The following is a 25,872-nucleotide window of genomic DNA, read 5'->3' on the forward strand; positions in this document are numbered from 1 at the left end:
AGAACCTGATTCATGCAACCATGGAAAAATATTCAAAATTAATTAACTAAATAAACTTTAAAAATTATGTGCAAAACCATAAATTCCACATTGTTTACAATTTGTTTAAAAATATGTAAATTATATATATATATATGCTAATATAAACATCCTCTGCTTTTGAGTTTCCTTTGGATTTGTTTGACCAGGGTACTTTTTTCCTCTGGATTTTGTGGCTCATGCATATATCTTTTATGTACTTGGTTATTTCCAAGTTGTTTCTTATATTTGAAAGTGTACTCTTTGAGAATGAGTACTTTAAAAAACACAGATATTCACAACCTGCCAGTATTTGTTTAATTTCTGGTGTGTTCTAAGAACTGTGCTTTGGGGGATATGCAAGATATGGTCTTTAACAAGTTTATAATTTTATGGGAAGTCAAGTTGAATACATATGAAACAAAGTCTAAGCCTATAATAGAGGCTGACTTGGATCCCTCATTGTGGCATGGACAGACAGGATTGGAGCCTAGAATAGCTGAGTACAAGGTTATCCTAGAGATCTCTGTATTCATCATGCAAACATCAACCTAAGGCAAAGAGGCTCATGACAGTACTTCCCACTTTCCCTAAATGTGGTCTACCCTGACCACTTCCATTTTTCAATTTTGGGTCTAACTTATTGCCTACCTATAACACTTGATTGATAAATTTATATTTGTATATGCATGTATATTATGTATATGCATATAAAATTATTCCTTCCAAATCGAGATTAGGTATATGGTGTTCTCATGATCTGGAAAATCCTCATCAAATTTTTTTGCCCTTCCTTTGTACCAGAGAAGAAGTCTGAATTTTAGTTTTATGGAGTGTTTAGAGTACCTTATTGTAATTTCAGATTAAGTATTCATTTCTCATTTCTAAACTTTTTCTTTGTCATCTGTTGACCTTTGCCTGTCATCTGTAGCTTCTGTAAAACTCTCTCAAAATTCCCATTTAGTTTCTTATGCTGACCTACAATATATCAAAACCACAATGGGGAAATTAGCAATGTGGAAGAGATAACTGTATATTATATATTTTGACAATTGGGTATGTTTTGTGGTTGGCATGTCCATCTCAATGATTTCTATCCATGAAACTCAAAATCATATTCTCCTATAATTTAATTTAATTTTCTTTTTAAATTTCATATGTTTTTAAAAAATTTATTCATTTGTTACTTTAAAGATCCCAAGTATCTCCTTCCATACCTGATTTCTACCACATTGTTTTCTAGTTTTCTTAGCCATTTTTGTTCAATAATGAGTTCTTCCAAAAGCTTATAATTTTTGGATTTGTCAAACACTAGGTTATTATGGTCATTTACCATTGTGTGTTGAGTGCCTGATCTATTCCACTGGTTCACTTCTCTATTTCTTAGCCAATACCAGATTGTTTTGATGGTTGATGCTTTATAATATAGTTTGAGATCCAGTACAGCTAAACCACCTTCCTTCATATTTTTTCATTAATTCCCTTGATATTCTAAATCTTTTGTTCTTCCAGATTAATTTTGTTATTATTTTTTTCTAGCTCTATAAAATAATTTTTGGTAGTTTGATTGGTATGGCACTGAATCAAAAAATTAATTTAAGTAGAATTGTCATTTTTATTATATGGGCTTGGCCTATCTGTGAGCAATTAATGTTTTTCCAGTTATTTAAATCTGACTTTATTTGTGTGAAAAGCATTTTATAGTTGTGATCATATAATTCCAGAATTTGTCTTGGCATTAGATTCCCAGTTATTTTATATTGTCTACAATTATTTGAAATTGGATTTCTTTTTTTAAATCTCTTGCAGTGTGGCTTTATTGGTAGTATAGAGAAATGCTGCTGATGTTATTTTTATTTTTTAAATACATTTTTTAAGTTTTTTATATATTCATCACATATATTATTAAATAAAAATCATTAAATCAAGATTATTTATTTATGCGCAGTAGTATTCCATCACAATCACATGCAACATAAATTATTTTAGTTGTGTCAAACTCTTTGTGACCCCATTTGGGATTTTCTTGGCAAAGACACTACAGTGGTTGGCCATTTCCTTCTTCATTTCATTTTACAGAAGAGGAAACTAAGGAAAACAGGGCTAAATGGCTTGCCTCCAGGGTCACACAGCTAGTAAATGTCTGAGGCTTGGATTTGAATTCAGTAAAATGAGTCTTCCTGACTCCAGGTCCAGCATTCTATCTACTGTGCCACCTAGGTGCCTCATGATTCGATTAGTAAAATGTGATTTGAAGAATCTCACAAGTGATAGGAAGTCCTTTCCTTTGGAATCTGCACAAGTCTTTGTCCATAACACTGGCAAACACTTTTGGTGAGAGTATGTTTCTCTGTTTTATGCCTGCCTGGATGTTAATACTTAGGCGATCATTGAACAAACTTCTTGCTCTGTAAGGTAGTGAACAATGCCATATCTGGAATCGGGAAGACTTGGGTTCAAATCCTAACTTAGATACTTATTAATTGTATTATCCTGGGCAAGGCCTTTAACTTCTTCCATCCTGTTTCTTCATGTCTAAACTGGAAAAAAATAGCATCTACCTCACTGGGTTGTCATGAAGATCAAATGAGATTATGTATGCAAAGTGTTTTACAAAATTTAAAAGCATTATATGTGTTATTTATTATGATTATTAGTTGCATTACCTGCAGAATTTTATTTTTACACATATATGGGACACCTTGTTTGAGGGAATGTCTGAAGCGGGCTTTTTTCTTTAAAAAATGCTTATAGAAAGTCTAAGGATATAATAGATGTGATAGGATCTTATATGTTCCTTGTACCTTTTAGTCATTTATGTGACTACAAAGATGCCATCTCTTATAGAATATTTGCAAAGTTCTATTTGCCTTGACTGCTTTCATCAAGGATACCCTTTTTGTTTAAGTAGATATCTCTGAGGTAAACTTACATCTCTGCATTGCGAATAGCCTGCTTTTAAAGAGGATTGATATCTGTCAGCAGAGTATGGTAGCTCTGCATGGACCGGACAGATCTGGCTACTTCTTCACTGATAAACCCGTGTTATCACTTATGCGCCATTTTTGCAAAGAGCATTTTGTCCAAATTGCAAGATTAGTTGAGCCTGCTGATTGGACTGGGCATTCCTTCCTACCCCACTGCAATGATAACTGACCTGCTCAAATAGACTGCTTGCTTTGGTATCTTAGAAACAGACTGAGATGCCACACTCCCAGCTCTTTTTATCTCAGCCATCAGGAACCCACTTGCTAACCTTGAGCAAGTCCCTCATGTCTAGCAAAAAGAGGAGAGTAAAACACTTAAAATAATTCAAGTGTTATTTAAACTTAGTTCAACACAAGTTGGAAAATGCCTTCAAGAGGGCTTTTTCTTCTTAAGCCAACCCAATTATACCTCTCTGGTGTAAAACCCTTGATGTTCATTGTTTTCCAGTGCAGGAGTTGGGGGCAGAGGAATAAGCAAGAACCCTCTAGTTGGGCTGCTTGGACATCGACCTGTACCCACAGAGTGCAGTAATACAATATGGGGCTTCACTGGCTGCAAGGTTTAATTATTTGTTCAAAGGTTTCAGAAGGAAGTTTTTCTAGCAGAAGAGATATTTCTAGTGATGTGCTCAAGTAGTCATAAGATGCTAGATTTAGAGTCAAAAGGGATCTCAGAGACTCTGGCTGAATACCCTCTTTTCACAGATGAGGAAACTGAGGTCTGGAGAGGCTTGCCCAAGATCACACAGGAAGTGACAGAGGGATGATCTGAACCGAGATTCTCTGACATTGCAACCAGCTTTACTCATTTCACTATACCATGAATTAATAGATGAATAAAATGCTGGTTGATTGATGAATACAGCCAGCTGTATTTTATCTGGAAGAGAAGTAGACCGACAGTTCTTTTTGGACCAGATGCATCCAATCAGGGATCTGGGCATGCAAGGAGATGGGGTGATTAAAATTGAGCTTCCTAAGGAAAGGAAACAGCAGATGTGTGGAGGTTTGCTCATTTTCCCAAATGAGATTTGTGTTCAGTTACTTCATATCAAATTTAGAAAAGCAAGAACACATCCTTAGAATTCATGAAACAATTAATTTTATTTATTCTGTAAAGCCTTAAGTGCCCATTGAATACATTTTTAAAAAAGCAATAACAGAATGATGATTCCAGCAGAAATGAGCACGCTCTGCATCCTGTGGTGCTTTCCCCCAGCAAGCTTCTGCCCCACTGTGGGGGGCTCTTTTCCGGCTTTGGCCCTTGCTTCATTCTTTAAACTGACCAAAGTGGGAGGCACACAAGAGGGCCAGCTGGGGCAGTCACACTGGAGAGATAGCACAGGTGCAGACTGTTTGCCTACCCATGTGTGTTGGGTGATGAGGAGGTGAGGAGGAAGTTGAAGCCATTAGCATTACAAAAAGGATTTGGGTGATTTATGAGCCACTTGCCTAACAGGAAGTACATTACCCTTGGGTCAGGGGCTGGCACTACACCTAGCATTATTCTGGGAAATCTTGGGCTCCCCCACCCTGTGTGATAAGCAGAGAGAGGAGGGAGGAAAGGAAGGAAGTGGCCAAGGGAGTGAATCTGTAATTCTGGGGTTTGAGAAGGATGAGATTGTTCCAGCTCCAGGCTGTTGTTGATCAGTTGTGTCCAACTCTGTGGGACCCAATTTAGGATTTTCTTGGCAAAGCTACTGAAGTGGTTTGCCTTTTCTTTCTCCACTATGTCCCCATTTTACAGATGAGGAACTGAGGTAAATAGGGAAGTGGAAGCCAGATTTGAATTTAGATCTTCCTGACTCCAGGCCATGTGCTCTATCTACTGCACCACTTGATTGCCCAGATTACAGATTTTTTAATAAAGCACCTATAATTGAAAGAGAAAACTAGTCTTTTCCATAAAAACATTCTCTCGTGTCCAAGACTACCAAGTTTTCAGCCATATGTCAGGTGTCCTCAGTCTAGCCTTTCTTCCTCTTTGAGATTTAAAAGCTTTGGCAGAGCCTGAAACAGGTAAAGTTTAAGTGAGAGAGAGGTCTAGTCTTTTAGAAAACCTACTCTCTCCTTGACTGGGTTTTTAAGACAAATATTAACTGGGGATGGTTTTTCCTTTGTTCCCAGAGGCCTTGGCTTTAGAGAACAGGTTCCTTCATGAATGTGAAATATGATTCAATTTACAGAAAATGCAATCCCAGGACACTGCTTCCAGAACCCCAGCCATGGAACAAACAAACAAAGCACAATCAGTGCTCCAGCTTTGCGTTACCAGAACATCCATGGCTTAAAAGAGCTTCCACAATTTGACAGGTATTATTTTTATTGCTTGGATATTGTAAATCTTTTTCATTGTGGCTCAAAGCCCCCCTATTTTGGGCAAGACTGACAGTTTGGCATTATAAAAAAGCTTAGGATCTTGGGAAAGACCTCAGAAATCATCTGGTCTGGCTTTTATTCCACAGAGGAAGAACTTGAAGTCCAGAGAAGTTGTGATTGGCCAAAGGTCACACAGTTTGCTTTTGGCAGAGCAGGGACTGGAAGTCACATCTACTGATTTTCCCACCTAGTGCCTTTACTTCCCTAAATCAGGGAGAGGAGGCTTTTGGTAATCTCCTAGTGACCCAATTATTACCACTGATGTTCATTCTTAGATGAAAAAAAACTGGCTTATTTCCCCCTTGCAGGATACAGTTTAAAATTTAAAACTTGATTTTTTTTAGGAATGGTAAGGGAATTTCCCAAACTGAACTCTTTTAAGTCTAGTATGTAGCATACAGAAGGTGTAAATAATAGTGCTCTAAGGATTACATATCACATAAATTAAAATTACTTGTTTCTCTGATGATGATTAATAATTAAAGATATTTGATGGATTGCTTGCTGCAAAGGATCATAGAATGCCCAGGAGGAGTGGTTTCATGGGCTTTCCATAGGAAAAAGGTCTGGCTCTGGAGAATGAGGGACTGGACATGGTAATATTATGGCGGGTTAGGAAACCACATAGGCCTGATATTTGGTCATGATGGAGGCCCTGCGGTTCCTTTCCTGAGACAAGTAGTAGAGTCGGTTGGCTTCTGGGTAGGTGACTTTGTTGAGTGGTAACTTGTAGATGGCCGAGTTGTTGGTTGTCAGTAGTAGGAAGGTGAGTGCTGAGAGACAGAAGGGCCAGGTACACGGAGGCAATCCAAACTGGAGAGGAGAAATGAGGAAAAGAAAAAGTCAGGTTATTTTCATTGACTTTCATGTTTCAATTCAATAAACAAAGACTAACATGGATAAAAAAAAAAAAAAAGACATCATTCCTACCCTCAAGGAGCTTACATTGGAGAAAGGAGGGCATGTGCACAAGTGGTTCTAAGTGATAATGTGATTAAATGAAGGAACATGGAGTAGTGGACAGAGGCCAGGCTTTCAGGCAGGAAGATCTGGGTTTGAGTCCTGCTTCTGGCACATGCGGGCAAGTTTATTTAAAACAATTTTTTTTGAGAATCATTTAAAATTTTTTTAAATTCTAAATTTTTTCCTCTCTCCTGCTCTTCCATTATCCTCCAGAAGGCAAGCAATTTGATTTTGATTATACATGTGAGGCCATATTAGCCATGTAGGAAAAGAAAAGACAAACTAAATAAAACTATAAAGATAAAGAAAAAAATTCTTTAAAAGTATGTTTTGATTTGCACTCAGGGATCTTCATTTCTTTCTCTGGAAGTAGAAAACATTTTTCATCATGGATCTTTGGAATTGTCTTGGATCATTTTTTTTTTTTTTTAGCAACAACGGTCTTTAATCATGGCAAAGGGATTATAATCTAGGATGCCACATAGTGCCAAAGTAAAGGAGTGCCCCAAAAGAGTGAAGAGCAGGACTTAAGCCTTTTTTTCCCTCAAAATTAATATATTTATTAAATTAGTTAATAAATGTTCACTGTAGAAAAGTTAACATCGAGGTTAACAAAAATTTTGTTTAATAAAAAAAATTTTGGTTAACAAAACCAAACTAGACTTTTTTTTAATACAATATGTATTTAGCAGCAAACTACTTTTGAGGTTTCCATTTTCTGCTGTTTTTCAGATAGTGTAAATGGGAACAGCTAGGTAGCTCAATGTATTGAGAGTCAGGCCCAGAGATGGGAGGTCCTAAGTTCAAATCAGACCTCAGACCCTTCCAAGCTGTATGACCCTGGGCAAGTCACTTGACCCCCATTGCCTAGTCCTACCATGCTTCTGCCTTGGAACCCATATATAGTATTGGTTCTAAGATGGAAGGTAAAAGGTTTTAAAAAAAAAAAGATAGTGTAAATAGTATACATTAGCATGGAATGTCAGAGTCCACTCTTTATCCTAATTCTATAATTTTAGGCCTTCTAGTACAAGATAATTTATGATGCTTGTGCTAGCTGTGAGTGTGAAACCCCCTACACCCTTTTATGATTCTAATAGTATTAGTCTTTATGATTATTTTAATAACATAATCATTAATTTTGAGTGAACAGTCAAAGTGATACAGTTTGCTTTATTAAATTATAGGGATTAGCTAAGAAAGTTAGAGTTTAGAGTGGTATCAAATCTTGTTTACATCTTTTGGCCTTAAGCCTATAACCATAAGCTACTTCCAAGCCCATCACACCCTGCTGGGTGCAAGCTCAAGATGATCAGGAAGGAGAGGGAGGCCTGCCTTGGGTCACACAGGAGGGGGAAGCCTGCCTTGGGTCACACAGGAGGGGGGCCTGCCTTGGGTCACACAGGATGGGGGCCTGCCTTGGGTTACATAGGAGGGGGAGGCCTGCCTTGGGTCACATAGGAGGGGGAGGCCTGCCTTGGGTCACACAGGATGGGGGCCTGCCTTGGGTTACATAGGAGGGGGAGGCCTGCCTTGGGTCACACAGGAGGGGGAGGGCCCCTCTTGTTTTTACAAACTGCTGACTCCTAATATTGTCAATAAAAGACACCAATAGTGCAAAGGCCTTTAAAAGATCAGCAATAATAATAGACTTAGGTTACCAACCAAAGTGATCTTTTGCATTCACTGGCTCAATCAGCACTTGCATCACTAATTAAAAACTGCCTATGTGAAAGACAGAAGCATCTTTTTCTCTTTTTTGTATCATTGTCACTATGTTATAAGATTTCTTTCTATAAAAAAAGGCCATCTTCTTGTAGCCTCCAGTAGTGAGAGTAGGAGAATACAAATCATATACTCGTTTACCTTGCTAAATTTGTTAATATTTGTTAAATAAAATATTAATTAAATAAAATATTTGTTAAATTTAAATATAAAAGGAGCAGCTGTAGCCCCCCCCAGGAGTGAGAGTGGACCCCAATAAAGTCATAGCCATGACTTAGATAAAACCCAACATGGAGCCATGCACATATGATCTCACCCAAAGCGCCTGATAAGTTCTTGACTGTTCCTGGCTGTTCTTGTTCTACCCACTGAAGCCAAACATTTTCCCTGAGAATCTGGACCAGATTGTTACATATTTACCTGTGATTTATTTTTCTATAGAAAACTCTGTCTAAGTTTCAGCAAAGTAAACTACGTCATTGTACTAAGACTGTGAATCATTTCTAACTGTTGTCCCTGCTTAATTGATCCCTTAGCCTACATCACTTCCTCTATAAAATATTAGCTGTGATCAATAAACCTCGCCTCTGATCGCTACCAGCCTCAGTGGCCCTCCTGACACGTGCCATCCTTCTCCCCATGTCTCATACTCCTCACCCCTTAGGGACCCCTGAATGTTTATCAGTCATCTGACATCTTCTAAGGCTCGGGCTCTCTGGTTCCAAATGGGACCAGGGTCCAGCTTTGTCATGAGGTGAACTTCCTCTCAATAAACCTAGTATTTAGCTCAGAATTCTGTATTAGTGTGATAAATTTTTGCCACATTTTAGCTCTCAGTCTCACTAGTGAAAACAGAATAAGGCACAACGTAAGTAATCCTGTCACTACAAAGTCCTGAGGCAGCCTTTCTGGCTTAAGAATTTGTTCTCCTTACTTTTGTCTCACCTCCTCCTTCTTAGGACATAAAGCAGGAGCGCTACATTTGCATGTAAACGCATCCCCTCTTCTCCTCTCTCTCACCAAAAAAAAGGTCTCTCAAGGTGGATAGTTCTTCCGATCTTGCTGTTTCTGTGCACAATGATCTCCTGGTTCTCTGTTCACTCTACATCATTTTCTCTAGGTCCTCCCAGGTTTTTCTGAAATAAGCTCCCTCATCAGTTCTTATAGCATGGTAGTATTCCATCACAACCATAGGCTACAACTTGTTCAGCCATTCCCTGATGGATGGGCATCCTCCAAATTTCCTATTCTTTGCCACCACAAAGAGCTGCTATCAATATTTTTGAACACACAGGTCCTTTTGTGGGCAAGTCTTATAATCTTTTACTGCCCCAGGCTGTTATTGATATTGCTAATCTGCATTGACAGAGGGATTGTCCATTCCAGGAGTTCTTCCCAACTGTGAAACCACAAGTCTAGGCCAAAGAATGATTAATCAATCCCAAGAGACACCTGAGGGTAATAGGATAGAATAGATAAGAGGAGGATCACTTCTTGAACCAGAAAAAAATTTCATTTCTGTTTCTTTGGCTAAAAACAGTTAACATGGGGAGAAATGCTTCCTTGGAAGTGAAAGGGTAATCATTATAAAATCCCCTAGCCAAACTGAACTCATCCATCACTTTTACACTGTCCTGTCTCGTGGCTTTTGTTCAAACAATTCCATATGCTTGGGATTGCCCTTTCTTCAAACCCTATCAGTTGACCTCCTACTTAGCCTTTGAAAAATGTTGAATGGATGCCTCTAGTTTTTTATATCATAGTTATTTCCCAATATGATGGCCACCTCCCATCTCTGCTATTCCCCACCTTTGTAACAAGAAAAAGAACAAGAAAAAGAAGTAAAAACAACTGACTAAATAAGCCAGGCAGCAATGGTAACATCCCACAACTGTAATCCTCCAGTACCTCACCGAGAAGAGGGAAGCATCTTTCATAATGTAGTATGATCTATTCTCTGTCACTAAAATTGTACCCATTTTTATTTTTAAAAATTTGGATAGATGCACCTGAACAAGGGAGTAACAAATCTGGGTTATTTGTGTGCCCTTTTTTCTGTTTGTTTTCTTTTCTCATTTTAAATTTTTTGCATATTTATCACTACTCTCTAACTTATATTCTCTTCCATCCCCCCAAGTAGAAGCCTTGCCTTGTAACATATGCATGAATTTAATCAAATGCCACTTCCTCTATGAAATGTGACTCTTGACTCTCTTCCCCAGCTAGTGGATAATATTCTTTCCCTATCAGACTAGCACTCTGTGTGACTTTTATGTATTTAGAACTTCGATAATTCCTCTCTTTATTATATCCCTTTATTGATTGTAAACTTCCTGAAGACAGGGACAATGTCTTACTTAATCTTAGTATCTTCCCCAAATTCTAGCATGGTGCTCTGTAGAGAGTACTACTGAATGGATTGCACAAAACACACCAACAGTGGTGGTCTGCATTTTTTTAAACCTTTATCTTTTTTCTTCATATCAATAATATAGTACCAAGGCAGAAAAGTGGTCAAGGCGGGCAATGGGGGTTAAGTGACTTGCCCAGGGTCATACAGCTAGGAAGTGAAATATCTGAGGTCAGATTTGAACCTAGGACCTCCTGTCTCTGGTTCTGGTTCTCTATCCACTGACCCTCCAAAGGTTTGCATTTTTTTTACAAACTAAAAGGTCATTTCAAAATATATAGTAGAACATATCGCCCCAATTCCAACTACATGTGATAATAGAAACCTGTTACACAGTCTAACCACTGATAAGGCAGAGACTAGTCCTGCCTCATCTACTTGTTCAATAATTTGTCATGGCTGACTCTTCACGATCCCATTTGGGGTTTTCTTGGCAAAGACACTGGAATGGTTTGCCATTTCCTTCTCCAACTCATTTTATAGATGAGGAAACTGAGGCCAACAGGGTGAAGTGACTTGCCCAGGGTCACACAGCTAGAAAGTATATGAAGCCAGATTTATACTCAGGAAAAGGAATCTCCTTGATCTCACACTCAGCACTCTATCCACTGTGCCTCCTAGCTGTCTCCTCTGCAATTTATAATCTTAGAGAATCCCCTGGGGCACAGCAAAGTTCAGCATCTTTTTCAGGGTCACACAGCTGGCATGTGCCAATCGGTGAACTTACTTGATCTTAACTGACTCTAAAAGCTGGATCTCTATCCACTTGCTCATGTTGCTCCTCCTAAATGGGCAGCTAAGTCTTGTAGTGGATTGATTTGGGACTTGGAGCTGAGAAGACTAGAGTGTTTGAGTCCTGCCCCAAACACTTACTGACTGTGTGATCCTGGGCATGTCACTTAACCTCTCTTGGCTTTAGTTTTCTCCTCTAAAAAATGGGGCTAATGTAGCACTTAAACAGGGAGGTTGTGAGAACTAAATGAAATAACATAAATAAAGTGCTTTGCAAGTTGTGCTATATAAATTTCAGCTATTATATATTTGTGTCTAGACACAAATGTACATTATACATCATGCTAATTATAAATTAACATAAAATATTCCTATATTATTATATAAAATATACATATGTGTGTATGTATAGTAGTTCTCTTGCAACAACTATTTAGGTCATGGCCTTGACATGATTGTTAAAAAGCACTGAATGTCAGAATCACAGGAAATTCTTAGTAATCATTTGGTTGAATTGAGTTAAGTCTAGACAAACTTCCTAGTAATCCCTTCTACAGCATCCCAGATTGCATCTGAATCCTCTTAGTGATGAGCAGTTCACTCACTGCCAAGGTAGATTGCTCTGTTGTTGGGCAGTTCTGATGGGAAGGAATTCTTTTTAATGTTGAAACAAACTCTGTGCCCCCACTGAGGGTATTTCATGAGGAAGGCAGAATCTTTTTTATTTTTAGGTCTTAAAATCAATAGCATATTCAATAATTATACTGTATATAAGGGATGGTGACTTGCCCAGGGTCACACAGCTAGGAAAGGGTCCGAGGCCAGATTTTAACCCAGGACCTCCTGTCTCTAAGCCTGGCACTCAATCTTCTGAACCAATGGGCTGCCCCACCCAGATGCAGAGTCTTCAAAGGATCTGAGAAAATGGATTGGGATTGGGATAGGAAGAGGCGGGACTCTCAAAGAGAATAATAAGGCACTTGCCAGCAGCAGGTAACACTTGAAGTTTGTCCCTGCCATGAAGGGGAGGGAGAGGCTGTTTCCTGGTTCTCTGAACCAATGTCCAAGGGCCTTGCATTTTCCAGGTTGTCTTTGCCCAAAATGGAGGCTAGGCTCTTTGGCTTCACCTCTGTGACTTTATTTCAACATTTGGTGCTCATGTGGAGAGAACTGATTGCAATTTCTTCTCTCACCTCATATGGTTTGGTTAGCTATGGACTAGTAGGGTCATTCTGCCTCTCTTGGACCTTAGCTGCCTCTTCCAGGAAGCCTTCTTGGATTCCTCCAGAGCTCCCTTTTCTGAACTCCTATATTACTGGTATAGACAGTACCTCATAGTACTGCTACCTAACATCTGTGTGCATGTACATACATACACGTATATTAGACACATAAATGTGAGGAGAGAATAGAAAACATGAGAGAGCCACAAGAATACAGCTAAGAAGTATAAAAGGGATTTGAGAGAGGTAGCTAGATGGCCCAATAGATTGAGACTTAGGTCTAGAGAGACAGGAGGTCTTGGGTTCCAAATTGACCTCAGATAATTTCTAACTGTGTGACCTTGGGCAAGTCAATTAACCCCCATTGCCTGACTCTTATTGCTCATCTGCTTTGGAATCAGTACACAATATTGATTCTAAGGGAAGGGAAAGGCTTACAAAATTAAAAAATAAAATAAATAAAAGGAATTCGAGACTTGGAAAGCATTCTGGGATCTGTAATTCAGAAGAACAAAAGCATTCCTCCCAGATTTGTGAGAGATTGGGAAGGAATGATTCTTTCTCAAAAGTACAAATCTCAGAAGGTATTTAGGTCTTGAACTCCTATTACAGAAGGCTACAGAATTAATGACAAATTCATTCAGATTTACTCTACTTTAAACACACCCAATAAATGCAAGCTTTTGTTTATGAAAAAGACAAATTAGGAGGTGACTAAATTAAGGAATGGGGAGTCGTGAATTACTCTGCAAAAGAATTTCCTTCTGGATTCTTTTTAAATAGGTTGGTCTTGGAGTATTTAAAACATCCAACATGCTGTATTTAAAATGGAGTCTGACTAGCCCCAAATTCCATCAGGCAATCAGCCCCCATGTCCACTGTATAGAGGGCACCCCAGTATACAAGTGCCAGAGATGAGTGTAGGAGCAAGGACAGCTGATGAGAGAGGTAAGAGGGGGCGGGGGAGCAAGAAGGATTCTAGAGGAGCAGGCTTTAAAGGTCAGGACATTCCAGATGCCTGTATTGGTCTCACATCAACTTACCACAGATAAGATGTTGGCCAGGGCAGCTCCCAAGTAGGCTGCAAACAGTGCTGAGAGAAGAGAAGAATGGGAAAGTGATGAGTAAACGTTGAATTGCTGGTGGCCCCAGCCTTTGAACTTCCTGATAGGTGCAAAGGCATTGGCTCTTATTGTACTGTGCTGACAGAACTTATAATAGTCCTCACTAGGTTTCTGACCAAATCTTCTCATCTTACATACGAAGAAACTGAGGCTGTAGTCTAGAGTCTAGGAGGTCTAAGGCTTAGACACATGAAATGATTTGCCCTAAGTCCCACAGCTAAACTAAGATCTGAACCTAAATTTTCTGACTGGGAGTTCAGTTCTTTATCCTTTTATTTGCTTAATTTCTCTCCCTAAGACCCCTGCCCCCCCAAAAAAAGGGTGGGTGGGAAGTCCTAATTTTCATTGCTTGGCACCTTTGAAAAGCAGTATATTCCACAGAAAAAAATTGCCTTAGAAGTCAGATACACTTTTTTTTAAAGGTCCCAAATCCAGCAGTGAGAATTTCCTTAGGTTTTGCCATTTTGTATTATTAGCAGGCATTTTTATTTATTGTTATACTTTAAAAAATTTTTTATTTTAAAAATATTCTCCCATATTTACATGATTCATTTTTTCCCCTCTCTTCTTCCTTCCCCTCTCTCAGAGCTGACAAGCAATTCCACTGGCTTATACATGTGTTATCACTTGAAACCTCTTTCCATATTGTTCATTTTTGTAATAGAGTAATCTTTTAAAACCAAAACACCAAATCATATACCCATATAAATAAATGATCAATCATATGTTTTTCTTTTGCATTTCTACTCTCACAGTTCTTTCTCTCGATGTGGATAGTGTTCTTTCTCATAAGTCTCTTGGGATTGTCCTGGATCGTTGCATTGCTATCAGTAGCAAAGTCCACTACATTAGATCATTCCACAATGTTTCACTTTCTGTGTACAATGTTCTCTTGGTTCTAGCAAGCATTTTTAACAACTTAAACTGTAAATGAAAATTTTACCTTGTGGCAAGGGCTGTCAAGAACTCCCAGAGTTCTCAGCCAGAAACCTTTGTTAGGAACCATGAATAAAATGTACATATACATATGATATATGTATTTATATATTAGTAATATTCATAATACACATTGTGATTTACTAATATATGTATTAATATAATGCAATATATAAATACTATGTAACATTAAAATGCATCAAGGTGGCACACTACATAGAATGCCAGACAGAATTCAAATTTGGCCTTAGACAGGTAGCTGTGTGACTCTGAGGAAGTCACTTCACCCTGTATGCCTCAGTTTCCTCATCTGTAAAATGAGCTGGAGAAGGAAATGGCAAGCCACTCCTGTGGCTTTGCCAAGAATACCCCACTTAGGGGTCACAAAGAGTTGGACATGATTGAACCACAACAACAATGGAGCTCTTGCTGTACCCATGCCTTGACAAATTAGCAAAAGGCAGTTAGGGAGTTATGGCTGTATTCTCTGTTTTGTGATTTCCTTGTAGTTCGGTGACTACACCCCCTTTCTCTAAGACTTGCAGGGGCTCTTTAGTCAGTAGCAATAGTTTGGTATTCTTTAAAAAGCTCATTAGATCCTCCTTTAATTTTTGTGTTTATAGGCAATGCTCCTTGCTTACAGTCCAAAGAACCTGGTCTTTTAGGTTGTTAACTTCCAGTGTTCCTTCTTTCTTTCCCTCCCTCTTTTTTTTTAATTGTAGAACAGAAATTGATGGGTCACAAAATAGTCAGTTACTTTAAAGATTAAGAATCTTTGGAGTACTGTACAGGTAGGCTTTATGACGTTTAAATGCTGCATTTCCAAGTGTGCATGTGCTCTGGGACAGGCATGTTAAAGACTTTTTAAATGACTAGTCAATAAACTAACTGGTTATGAGTCTCAGCTTCAAGTCATTGCTCTGACCTACTTAAACAGTTCATGGAGAAAGGTTATTTGCTTCAGACTTGAGGGAAAGTCCTGACCAAAGCTTTTATCATGTTGAACTGGACTTTAGATGGTTCTTTAGACTTAGGTGGTCCTAAGAACCCTCAAATTGTAGAGTGTTAAGTTTGGAAGAGACCTTAGAAAGCTCAAACTCTCATTTCATAATGAGGAAATGACCCAGAGAGGGAAAATAAATCATTATATCATTATATTCTATAATGGGTAGTAATGGTTAGAGCTAGGATCTAGATCAACATGGTAAAGTGGAAAGAGCTTAGAAGGCCCAAATGCAAATCCTGGCTCCATCACTTATCTCTGTGATATTGGATAAATTATTTCTCTGGGCTTCATTGTCTTCATCTATAAAATGGCGGTGTTGAGCTAGATGATCTCTTGGATCCTTTTTCTTCTTCTTTGACAATCCCATGATCTCCTGATGCCCCAGCCCCAGATTCTTTTTATTATGCTTTATTGCCAAACATTTATTCTTCCTCCAACTCTAAGGAGAATAAGAATGGTGAGGTGGAGAGGAGTCATAACTTGAGGTCACAGTATGGTTTAGCATCTCTTGTGCAGCTCAGGACGTAGATATTTAGTTTTAACAAGTCAGGGCTGATAATAAAGAGTTTTGTCTTTGTAGCATCCTTATTCATAAAGGAAAACATCCAATTTTTGAAGAATTGAGGCTTGAATTAGAATGCTTTCTGGGATGACATGATTCATAGTTTCCTTTGAAGACCATGGGGATATCATGCACTCTTTGATTCAAGGGAAGTGAGGGGAAAAAGAAGAGGTGATGAATGAATAACCTCTGTCTGGATTGGAGAAGAAAGGTCATCCTGTTGCTATTTTATGCCCTGAAGGCTTGATGTAATCTGCTCTATATGGATCCTTTTTCCATTAAGCTCAGAGGCGGTTGGTGACTAGAAATTCTAGGAAAACCCTCCTGATCACCAGAGCAATTCAACAATGGTACTGGCTGCCTTGGAAGACAATAATTGTCATTATGGATGTTCAGTTATAGACTACATGGATTACAGACTAATTTCCTAGATTTTTAGACATGAGGAGACTCATCTTCCTTATCTGAAAAATGAGAGAGTTGAACCAAATCAAGAATTCTCAGCTTTTTTTTGTTTGTCTTATGGCTCCCTTTGGCAGTTTAGGGAAGCCTAAGACCCTTTTCTTGGAATCATGGATTAAGAAAAAAAAAGATATTAATAAAATTTTAAACAACTTAAAAATAGTTGAAGGGAATGCTCAATTTCAACTAGAAATTAGTGGAAATAATGATGTATTTTTTCCCCCAACCATCGTGGGCAGTGTCTGAAGTCTCCAAGTTAACTCTTTGGATAAGAAGATTACTGAAGCCTAGAAAGGTTAAGTGAATGTTCCAAAATCACAGAGATAGTAACAAGGTCAGAATGAAGTCCAGGTCACCTGACTCCTGACCTAGTGCTTTTTATCCCATTGCCATAATGTCTTGTCAGTCAACTCTGGCTACTAGCTAACCATGTAGCCACTGGACGAAGAAACCAGCAAGAAAAGGAAGGTTTGAAACTTCTAAACCAAACAGAAGAAATAGCCTACATTTGAATCAGGCTTTATAGTTTATAAAAACAAAACAAACTACCAAAGAACATATGGATCAAAGAACAAATGATAGAAACAGTAGTTAAGTTCATCAAAGAAAAATTGGTAACATTGAGATAACATACTAAAATCTTTGAGAGGCAATTAAATTAATTTTAGGGTTATTTTTATATCTTGAAAGGCTTTCATTAACAAAATAATGAACATTTCTCTAAAAAGTTCAATTAAACACAAATTTTAAATTCTGAAAATCAAAGAAACAAAAAAATTAAGAGAAAAAGAAAAACTCATTGAATTAAAAATAAAACTGTCAGCTCATTTAAAAATGGAAAAATACAAGTTATTAATTAATTTGCCTCAAAAGGAGAGAAAAACCAAATTTTTGAGTTGAAAAAGGAGAAGGAAAATTCAAAACAGTTGAAGAGAAAATAAATTGTTGTTGTCCATCTGCGCCTGACTTCATTTCCCCATGGACCACAGAATAGTGGTGAGAATATTTTGATGATTTTTAGCCATCAAATCACCCACTACTATTTTTTCCCTTCCAAAATGCTGTTGGACTCCTGAGTAAATACAGTGTTTGGTCCTTGAGTGAGGACTTTGGATCAGTGCTTACATACAGGTATAATTTATTTCATATATTTTGTACTTAGTTTTTGTAAACTGAATCACATTTTCCATGAGCTGAAGGAGTTTGTTCTTTAAAGCAATGGTAACAGGAGTTGTGTGTGTGTGTGTGTGTGTGTGTGTGTGTGTGTGTGTGTGTGTGTGTGTGTGTGTGTGTGTGAAGAATCTCTTTGTAAAGCAAATAATTTTTCCCTGAATGAACTTTTGTGTAAATTAGGAATGCCATATATCAGATTTGTTTAAATAATCCAAGTTTATATAGCATCTCGAGGTCTGAAAAATGCTTTCCTCATATAGGTAGGTACAGAAGAGTTGTTATTCTCATTTTGCAGAGAAGGAAATTAAATTATTTAAAGGCCAAATAACTTGTTCATGATGGAATTTTATAAGTGGCCTCTTGACTGTTGTTATTGTTTGGTCATTTCAGTCCTGTCCAACTCTTCATGATCCCATTTGGGATTTTCTTGGCAAAAATACTGGAATGGTTTGCTATTTCCTTCTCCAGCACATTTTACGGATGAAGAAACTGAGGCAAATAAGTTTAAGTGCCTTGTTCAGGGTCACATAGCTAGTAAGTGTCTGAGGTCAGATTTGAACTCATGAAGATGAGTTTTCCTGACTCCAGGCCCAGCATTCCATCCATTATGTCACCCAGCTCCCAGCCTTTTGTCCCCAAGTCCACTATTCTCTCTACAGTACCACACTTAAAGTGACATACACAGATTCCCACTTCAGTTCCAAAGGGAATTAGTTTTCAGATACCTACCACAGGTGATTGCAAGGAGGTGTGTCTGCCAGGTAATGACGTAGAACATTCCTCCTATGGCTATGCAGGCCAGCGTACTGTTGAAGCCCCACAGACCAAAGTAGATAGAATCGAAAGGTGTTGCCAAAGTAAGGGCTGTAAAAAAAGCCAACCATATTTATATCCCCACTATATTAAGGGCAACATTAGAGATAAAGCAGCCCCACTGAGCAATTTCCTTTTTTTCTTATCTATTTTCTTTAGCACAGTCCAGTCAGTCATCCCCAGGAGAATTTAGGTTTGGGTTTTATTCAGTATAAAAGCATTCAAAGGATAGCAATTAATAGCCAACTCAGGGGTGAAATGACATGATTCATAGTAAACCCCAGCATTAGCCATATAGTAATGTTTCAGAACATAGGGAAGGCTTCTTGGTTCTCAGAAGACTTGTTCTATCTATAAGATTATATATATATATATATATACACACTATTTCTATATCGATATAAATTCAGGTAGGTGTATACATAGGCACAAAAAATATGTACACATACATGTATATGTAGATAAATAGAGATAAATGCAGAGAATCAATGAAGATGTATATAGGTACATATGTGTATATACGTATACACACATATATAGCTAGGTAGGTATATATGTTCATAGGATTGATGAAGGGAAAAAATCTACTAGCTGGGAGGGCCAAGAAAGTCCCCTCCAAGNGTTCTATCTATAAGATTATATATATATATATATATATATATATATATATATATATACACACACACATATAATTAAATTTACATAATATTTATATTTAATAATGTTAATTATCCAATAACTATTATTTATTTATTATTAAAATATTTACTATTTAATATATAATAACTATATAAATGTATGTATATAATAAAGATTCCTTTAGTGCTAATAAATACATCCTTTCCTTCCACAAATAGAAAAAAAAGCTTCGAATTCAGAAACAGTACAACTTTTAATTAAATTAAATCATAAATGACTGATTTGTATTGAAAATGAGGACAGGGCAGGGTTAGACAGTCTGAGGGCTGGGACAGGTTATCGAATGTCCAAAGAAACTAGAGGCTATCACCAATCTGGCATTTTTGCTCAGGGGATGCCTTGGGTACCAATATTCTCAGTGGCCAATGCTGAGGAGTGAACAATGAGACCATACCTGCTAACATCCCCATGGTAGATCCAATCGCAGCATGCAAGCAAATAAGCGGTGAAGATATGAAAAGGGCTACGAGGAAAATGCCGCCGGTCCAGGGGTTATCACAGCCATATACCTGGCCAATTCCAACTGGAATGGCTCTTAGCAGCTGTAAGGACCATACAATAACAGGCTGATTATGGAGGTAGATGATATAGATAAACAGAATGACCACACAGCGAGGGAGGACTCACAGTATAATGGAAATTTTACTAAAATGGAAGTTAGGTGTTACAAGGGCTAGGTCTGACTTTCTCACCAAAGAATCTGCTCCCAATTAAAGCATGTTAGAGCTAAAAGGAGTTTCATGTTATTTTTGCCAACATCTTTGTTTTGTAGATGATGAATTTTGATAATCAAATAACTTGTCTATAGCTGAATGGTAAATAGTAGAGCTCCATCTAAGAAAGAGGTCATCCTAGTGTTGGTGGCTGTTGTCTCCAGCTGTGTCGTGTGTCTGTCTGATAGTTCAATCTCACTTTTTTTTTAAACTGTACTAGCAACCTTGTTCTTTTTTTTTTTTTTTTTGCTTTTATATCATATACATTTCCCAGTCCATCCCCCACTTTTTCTTCTTCCAGAAAGTTTTCTCTTATAAAAAAATAAAAGTTACAGGGAAAAAAGATCAGCAACTTTAATCAACATGTCAAAAAAGAAGTCTAATATTATATGCAGTATTGTTCCACAGCCATGGACCTCCATATCTATAAAGAAGCAGGAGGAGGAGCTGTCTCCCATCTCTTCTTTGGAGCCACGCTCCAAATAATAATTTGCTAGCAATCTAATTCAATTTTTGTTGTGGCTATTCTTCCCACACGCATTGCTGTGGTCATTGTCTGTACCATTTTCCTGGTTCTACTCATATCACTTTGCATCAGTTCATGTATCTTGTCATGCTTTCTTGTCTTCTTCATAATATTCTACCACATGAACGTCCAGTTTTTGGAGCTTTTCATTCCCAAATCATGGAATCCGAGGATCATAGGTATAGAACTCAAAGGGGTTTCAGAAACTATTTTGTCCAATACCTTCATTTGGCAAATGAGTACCTGAGGCCAAGAGGGATGACATCTTGATGGCTGGAGGCTTGGTCAGGATTTGAACCCAGACCTTCCTGATTCCAAATCCAGAATTCTATCCACTGTGCTAGGCAATCAATGGACTTCTACTTAGCTTCCACTTTATTTTTTACTACCATAAAGCTGCTATTAAAAAGCTACTATAAATATTTTAGCTCAATCATTTTCAGTTCTAAAACATCTCCCTCCTTTGTTTTTAAAACTTTTTTTTCCCCTCTGACACACAGACAAGAAATTCCCTCAGTCCAGAATTTGCTGTGGGTTCCTTGTTGCTTATTGGGCAACTAGGTGGTATAGCAGATTAGAGCCAGGTCTGGAGTTAGGAAGACCTGAGTTCAATTCCAGCCTTAGATGCTCACTTAGTGGTATTATCCTGCATGAGTTACTTAACTTCTGTTTGCTTTTGTTTCCTCACCTGTAAAATGGAGATAATGATAAACTTGCCTCTTGGGGTTGTTATGAGGATCAAGTGATATAATATTTGTAAAGTGCTTAGGACAGTGCCTGGTACATAATAGGTGCTATATAAATGTTATTCTGTTGTTTTTCAGTCACGTCTGACTCTTTGTGAACCCATTTGGGACCTTCTTGGCAAAGATACTGGAGTGGCTTGCCATTTTCTTCTCTAGCTCATTTGACAGATGAAGAAACTGAGGCCAATAGGGTTGAATGACAGTCTCAGGGTCACATAGCTAGAAAGTGTCTGAGACTGGATTTGAACTCAAGTCTTCCTGACTCCAAGTCATGTGCTCCCACTGTATACCTCGTTGTTCCATATAAATGTTAGTTATTAAATACTGTTGCATTGTGTCCAACCTGGCCTGGATTTCAAGGCCCTCTCCGTACTCCCAACTAGGCTACTTAATGATTATCCAACCTTCTAATTCCTTGCTCCCCAACTGAAACTCTATTCTAGGCAATCTGGTCTCCTCATTGCTCTCATGCCAAATCCAAGCTCTTAAGTATGATTCTGTAACTTTGTTTATTTCTTTTCCATCACAAGATATCATCTATCCCATGCCTATCCAATCCATCCAATCTCCAGCTCTAGTCTGGATGCTTCCATGAAGCCTTCCTTCACATCTCTTACCCACTTTCACAGAAACAAATGTGCACCATTTATTAGTTTATTCATCTAGGTATCTATCTCATCGTTTAATTATTTTCATCATTTCCTATGTAACTTTTCTTGTTTCAGACCCCATTGTAAGGCCATTAGGCAGAGGTCACTTCTGATATTTATTTCTTACCCATAATTAGTAGCAATGAATCTGGAGTTGGAGGATCTGTGTTTGAATCACCTTTGCTTTTATTAACTGTGCGACCTAGATAAAATGAAACTCCTTGAGGGCAGAGATTTTCATTTTTGTCTCTGTATTTCCACTGCCTGGAATATTATAAATGCTTAAAAAATACTAGGATTAATTTATTGACTTTGGTCAAGTCCCTTCCCTTCTCTGTACTCCAAATCCTCCAAATGTAAAATGAAGGAGGTAGGTTAAATGATATAAAAGACCCTTTCTAGTTCTAAGTCCAACAATCATTTTGGACAATCAGTTGAATTGGACTTCTTAAGTTGTTCCTCTGCACAAAAGCCTTCTTTGGTTTGCTATTGCCTCTTATACACAAACTCCTCAACCTGGTATTGAAAACCCTCCACAATCTAGTTCTTATCTACCTTTTCAGATATTTCTTATTCTTTTCCTTCACAAGCGCTAAACTCTAACTAAGCTAGAGCAGCTCTTCTCTGAACTCTACATTTCATCCCCTATTTCTATGGGTTTGCAGGGCTCTCCTCTCTGGCTGGAATACATTGTCATCTTACCTTTACTTCTCAGGATTCCTGTCTTCCTTCTAGGCTCAACTCTTGCATTATTTCCCTCTTGAAGACTTGTTTTGTTAATGCTATCTGCCTTAGCTTGGGGCCTGGAGTCAGCAAAACTCATCTTCCTGAGTTCAAATCTGGTCTCTGACACTTGCTAGCTTTGTGACCTCAGTTTCCTCATCTGTCAAATGAATGGAAAAAGGAAATGGCAAACCACTCCAGGTTCTTTGCCATCAAAACCCTAAATGGGATCACAATAAATTGGACAGGACTGAAACAACTGAACAATAAACAATAACAAAAGTACCTGTCAGATCCCCCAAGTAGACTCCTTGAAGGCTGTTGCTTTTTGTCCCTGGCACACTAGTATAGGGTGTATATATAGTATATATACCTCCTGGAGGTATTTAATCAATTGTTGAATCAACTTGTTGAAAATTTGCCGTTTAAGAAAATAGTATAAAAAAAAAGAAAAAAAAAGAAAAAAAGAAAATAGTATACACTTGACTACAACCATGTACAGAGAATCACACACACACAAAGAAAACCCAACACTATCTTTATAATGACCAAGTTTAGGCCCCAGAGAAAAGTTGAGAAAATTCAGTATCAAGGTGAATTATTTTGGATGTGGAATACTGCATATACTCTTTGCCAGACATGAGTGACATGCTGATTAGTTTTGCTGACCTACTTTTTCTCCTTTTCCTTTTGAAATCTTACAAGAGATGACCCTTTGGGTAGGAGGGAAGAGAGAAACATGTTCAGAATGAAAAGTAGTATAAGAACAAATTACATCAATAAAAACAAGACAAATGAAAAACAAGAACCCAAAGTAAAAGTATTTCCTGTGGACAATACAAATACAAAACTGTGGAGGTACCTGGGTCCTGTGGGAAGTAAATACCATTTTCAAAATGAATTTCAACCAAAACTTCTCTTCTGTCTTCAGTGACACTTACCAAAGGTACTTGGACCTCAGACCAGGTGATGTTGGGCACTGAGGTGATGGGCTTCACCAGCATTGTGGGGAAGAAGAGGTTGTAGTGGCCCGTGGCTGCCGTGTATAGTGACACAGCAATGTTGAATGGGAGCGTGAAGACAGGAAGGTCCCATTTGCTGAAGATGGAGCCCAGGGCACTGGAAAGAATTGGGCTAGAATGCAAAGAAGAGGAGGAAATCTTTTAGGAAGTCACTTTAGGGGTAGTTAGGTAGGACAGTGGATAGAGTGCCAGGCCTGGAGTCAGGAAGATTTGGGGTTCAAATCTGATCTCAGACACTACCTGTGTGACTTTGGGAAAGTCATTTGCTTAGCCCTTGAAACTCATTCAGAATTGATACTAAGACAAAAGGTAAAAAAAAAGAAATCATTTTAGTTCTGTCTTTTAGGTACATATATATACATATATATACACACACACACATATCTATGCATATGTGTGTGTGTTTTAAAGGGCACATGATCCTAGGGACTCTGGAAAATGACCAAGTAGAGAGTCGGGAATCCTAGTTCCAGGAGTATACTTTAGTGATTTATCACTTTATTAATCCTTTAGAGATTTATCTGCTCCTCTTAGCAACCAGTGGGCCACAGGAACCCAATGGTTCTTTGTGTCAGGCCTCACCTGATCTGATTTTACTTTCAAGATTTTTTGTCATCTTCCCTTTGGTCTCCAAAGTGACTCTGTACCAGCCAATCATGGGCATTGTGGAATCTTTTTGTAATCCTCCTAGGAGTCTCCTGGCTGGAGTACACTGAAGAGCTCTGGGAATTGTCAAGGATGCCTTTGATAAGGAGATGGAATGCCGCAGCTTCAGGTTGTTACCTTTTGGCTTGAAAGCAGGAGTTTTTAACTTTTTTTGTGACATGAACCCCTCTAGCAGCATGGGAAGGCTATGGACACCTCGGAATATTATTTTTTAAATGCATAAGAAAATATACATAAGATTACAAAGGAAACACATTTATTAAAATATTGAAAACAACAACAAAAAAAGACAAGTCCAGGGACTCTAGTTTAGGGTCCCCTTCTCTATGGTATCAGATTTGGGAATACCAGCAAAGGGGTAGGGGCTACGCACTTTGGGCACATGGCTCCCCTCGGCCATCAGTAATTGCCTGGGCATACTTCATGGACCTCCAACTTAGGGTGAGTTAAAGCAATGAATGGCAGCAATGTGACTACTAGAGACAGCCTCTGAGTTGCTCTATAATGTAGAGCACATAGGCATCAGGGTAGACACACAATAGAAAAAGGTTTTTGACTCCCCTTCAGTACTTCAAGCATGTGAGATGTCATAGATACAGGTATTCACTCCCATCAGCACAAACTGTAACGCCCCACCTGCACCCTCTTTTCAGCTTCCTTTTGTGCTGTCTTTCCTCTTTGGAGGTTAATCCCCTTGAGGGCAAGGACTTCAGAGCCATTGCTCTTTCATAAGATGATAGGTCTATATTTGGAATCAGAATTGGACATCAGAAACTATCTGGTCCATCTTTAAACAGTTTAGGAAACTAAAATTCAGAAAGAGTAAGCAATTAGACCACAGTCACATAGGCAGTATGCATGAGAGGAAGGATTCAAACCCATGTTCTCAGACTCCAAAGATAGGACTTTTCTTGTGGGACCACACAGTTTATATCCCTGAGTGAGGAAGCAGAACTAAAGGGACCGTGTGTTTTCCAATCTGTACTGAAGAGATTGCCTGACACCTTGGGCGAGGATTCAGAAGGGTCTGGAGAGGGTTTGGCTTTCTCTAGAGAGGGATTCAGGGAATTAGGAAGAAGATAAGAGCAGTGTGGGGTGCTGGGGAGGGAAGGGAGCTCAGAATCAGGAGTCAGGACAGCTCTCAGGTGGAGCTTGGGGATTAGCTCCCTCCTATCTCTGAATCCCTCTCTCTAGAGAAGGAATCACCAGATCTCTCTGAATCCTTGCCCAGGGTAGGAGGCAACCCCTTCAAGTATAGACTGTTTGGAGAGCTTAGGACCCCCTAAGCAGAGAAAAGAGGCCAGAGGTGTAGGGAGGGGCCCTCAATCCATACCCACAGCCTTATTGATGGGACTTACCAGGTCATGGACATAACAATGACAGGGAGCAAAAGCCACCAGTAATAATCTCCTTTCTCTGAGAACACAGCCATCAGCAAGCCCACCAGTACCCCATTGTAGCCATGAAGTCCTGCTGCAATAGATGACCTGGGGATAGAGGAGCAATACCGCCTTTAAATGAGAGGGTGGAGAAGGGACAGATGTCCTCTATCACCCATTGAGAGGGGCCCAGGTATTTCCTCTCCCCCTGATCCCCTACCTCATCCCAGGGTCT

General features: G+C 38.6%; 1 protein-coding gene across 2 annotated transcripts in view; it reads right to left on the reverse strand.

Moving 5' to 3' along the window:
- Nucleotides 1-5,898: 5,898 nt before the first annotated feature.
- SLC14A2 (solute carrier family 14 member 2) overlaps nucleotides 5,899-25,872 on the reverse strand; it is an 80,519-nt gene continuing 60,545 nt past the window's right edge. For both annotated transcript variants that reach the window (XM_044657837.1, XM_044657838.1), the window contains 6 exons: nucleotides 25,617-25,745; nucleotides 23,512-23,704; nucleotides 19,607-19,754; nucleotides 18,430-18,564; nucleotides 13,481-13,530; nucleotides 5,899-6,197 (listed from right to left, as the gene is read on the reverse strand). In XM_044657837.1, coding sequence (XP_044513772.1) covers nucleotides 5,997-6,197; nucleotides 13,481-13,530; nucleotides 18,430-18,564; nucleotides 19,607-19,754; nucleotides 23,512-23,704; nucleotides 25,617-25,745 — 856 coding nt within the window. In that variant the 3' untranslated portion in view covers nucleotides 5,899-5,996. The remainder of the gene's footprint in view (nucleotides 6,198-13,480; nucleotides 13,531-18,429; nucleotides 18,565-19,606; nucleotides 19,755-23,511; nucleotides 23,705-25,616; nucleotides 25,746-25,872) is intronic.

The sequence above is a fragment of the Gracilinanus agilis genome, chromosome 1, assembly GCF_016433145.1.
Source record: "Gracilinanus agilis isolate LMUSP501 chromosome 1, AgileGrace, whole genome shotgun sequence".
Lineage (NCBI taxonomy): Eukaryota > Metazoa > Chordata > Mammalia > Didelphimorphia > Didelphidae > Gracilinanus > Gracilinanus agilis.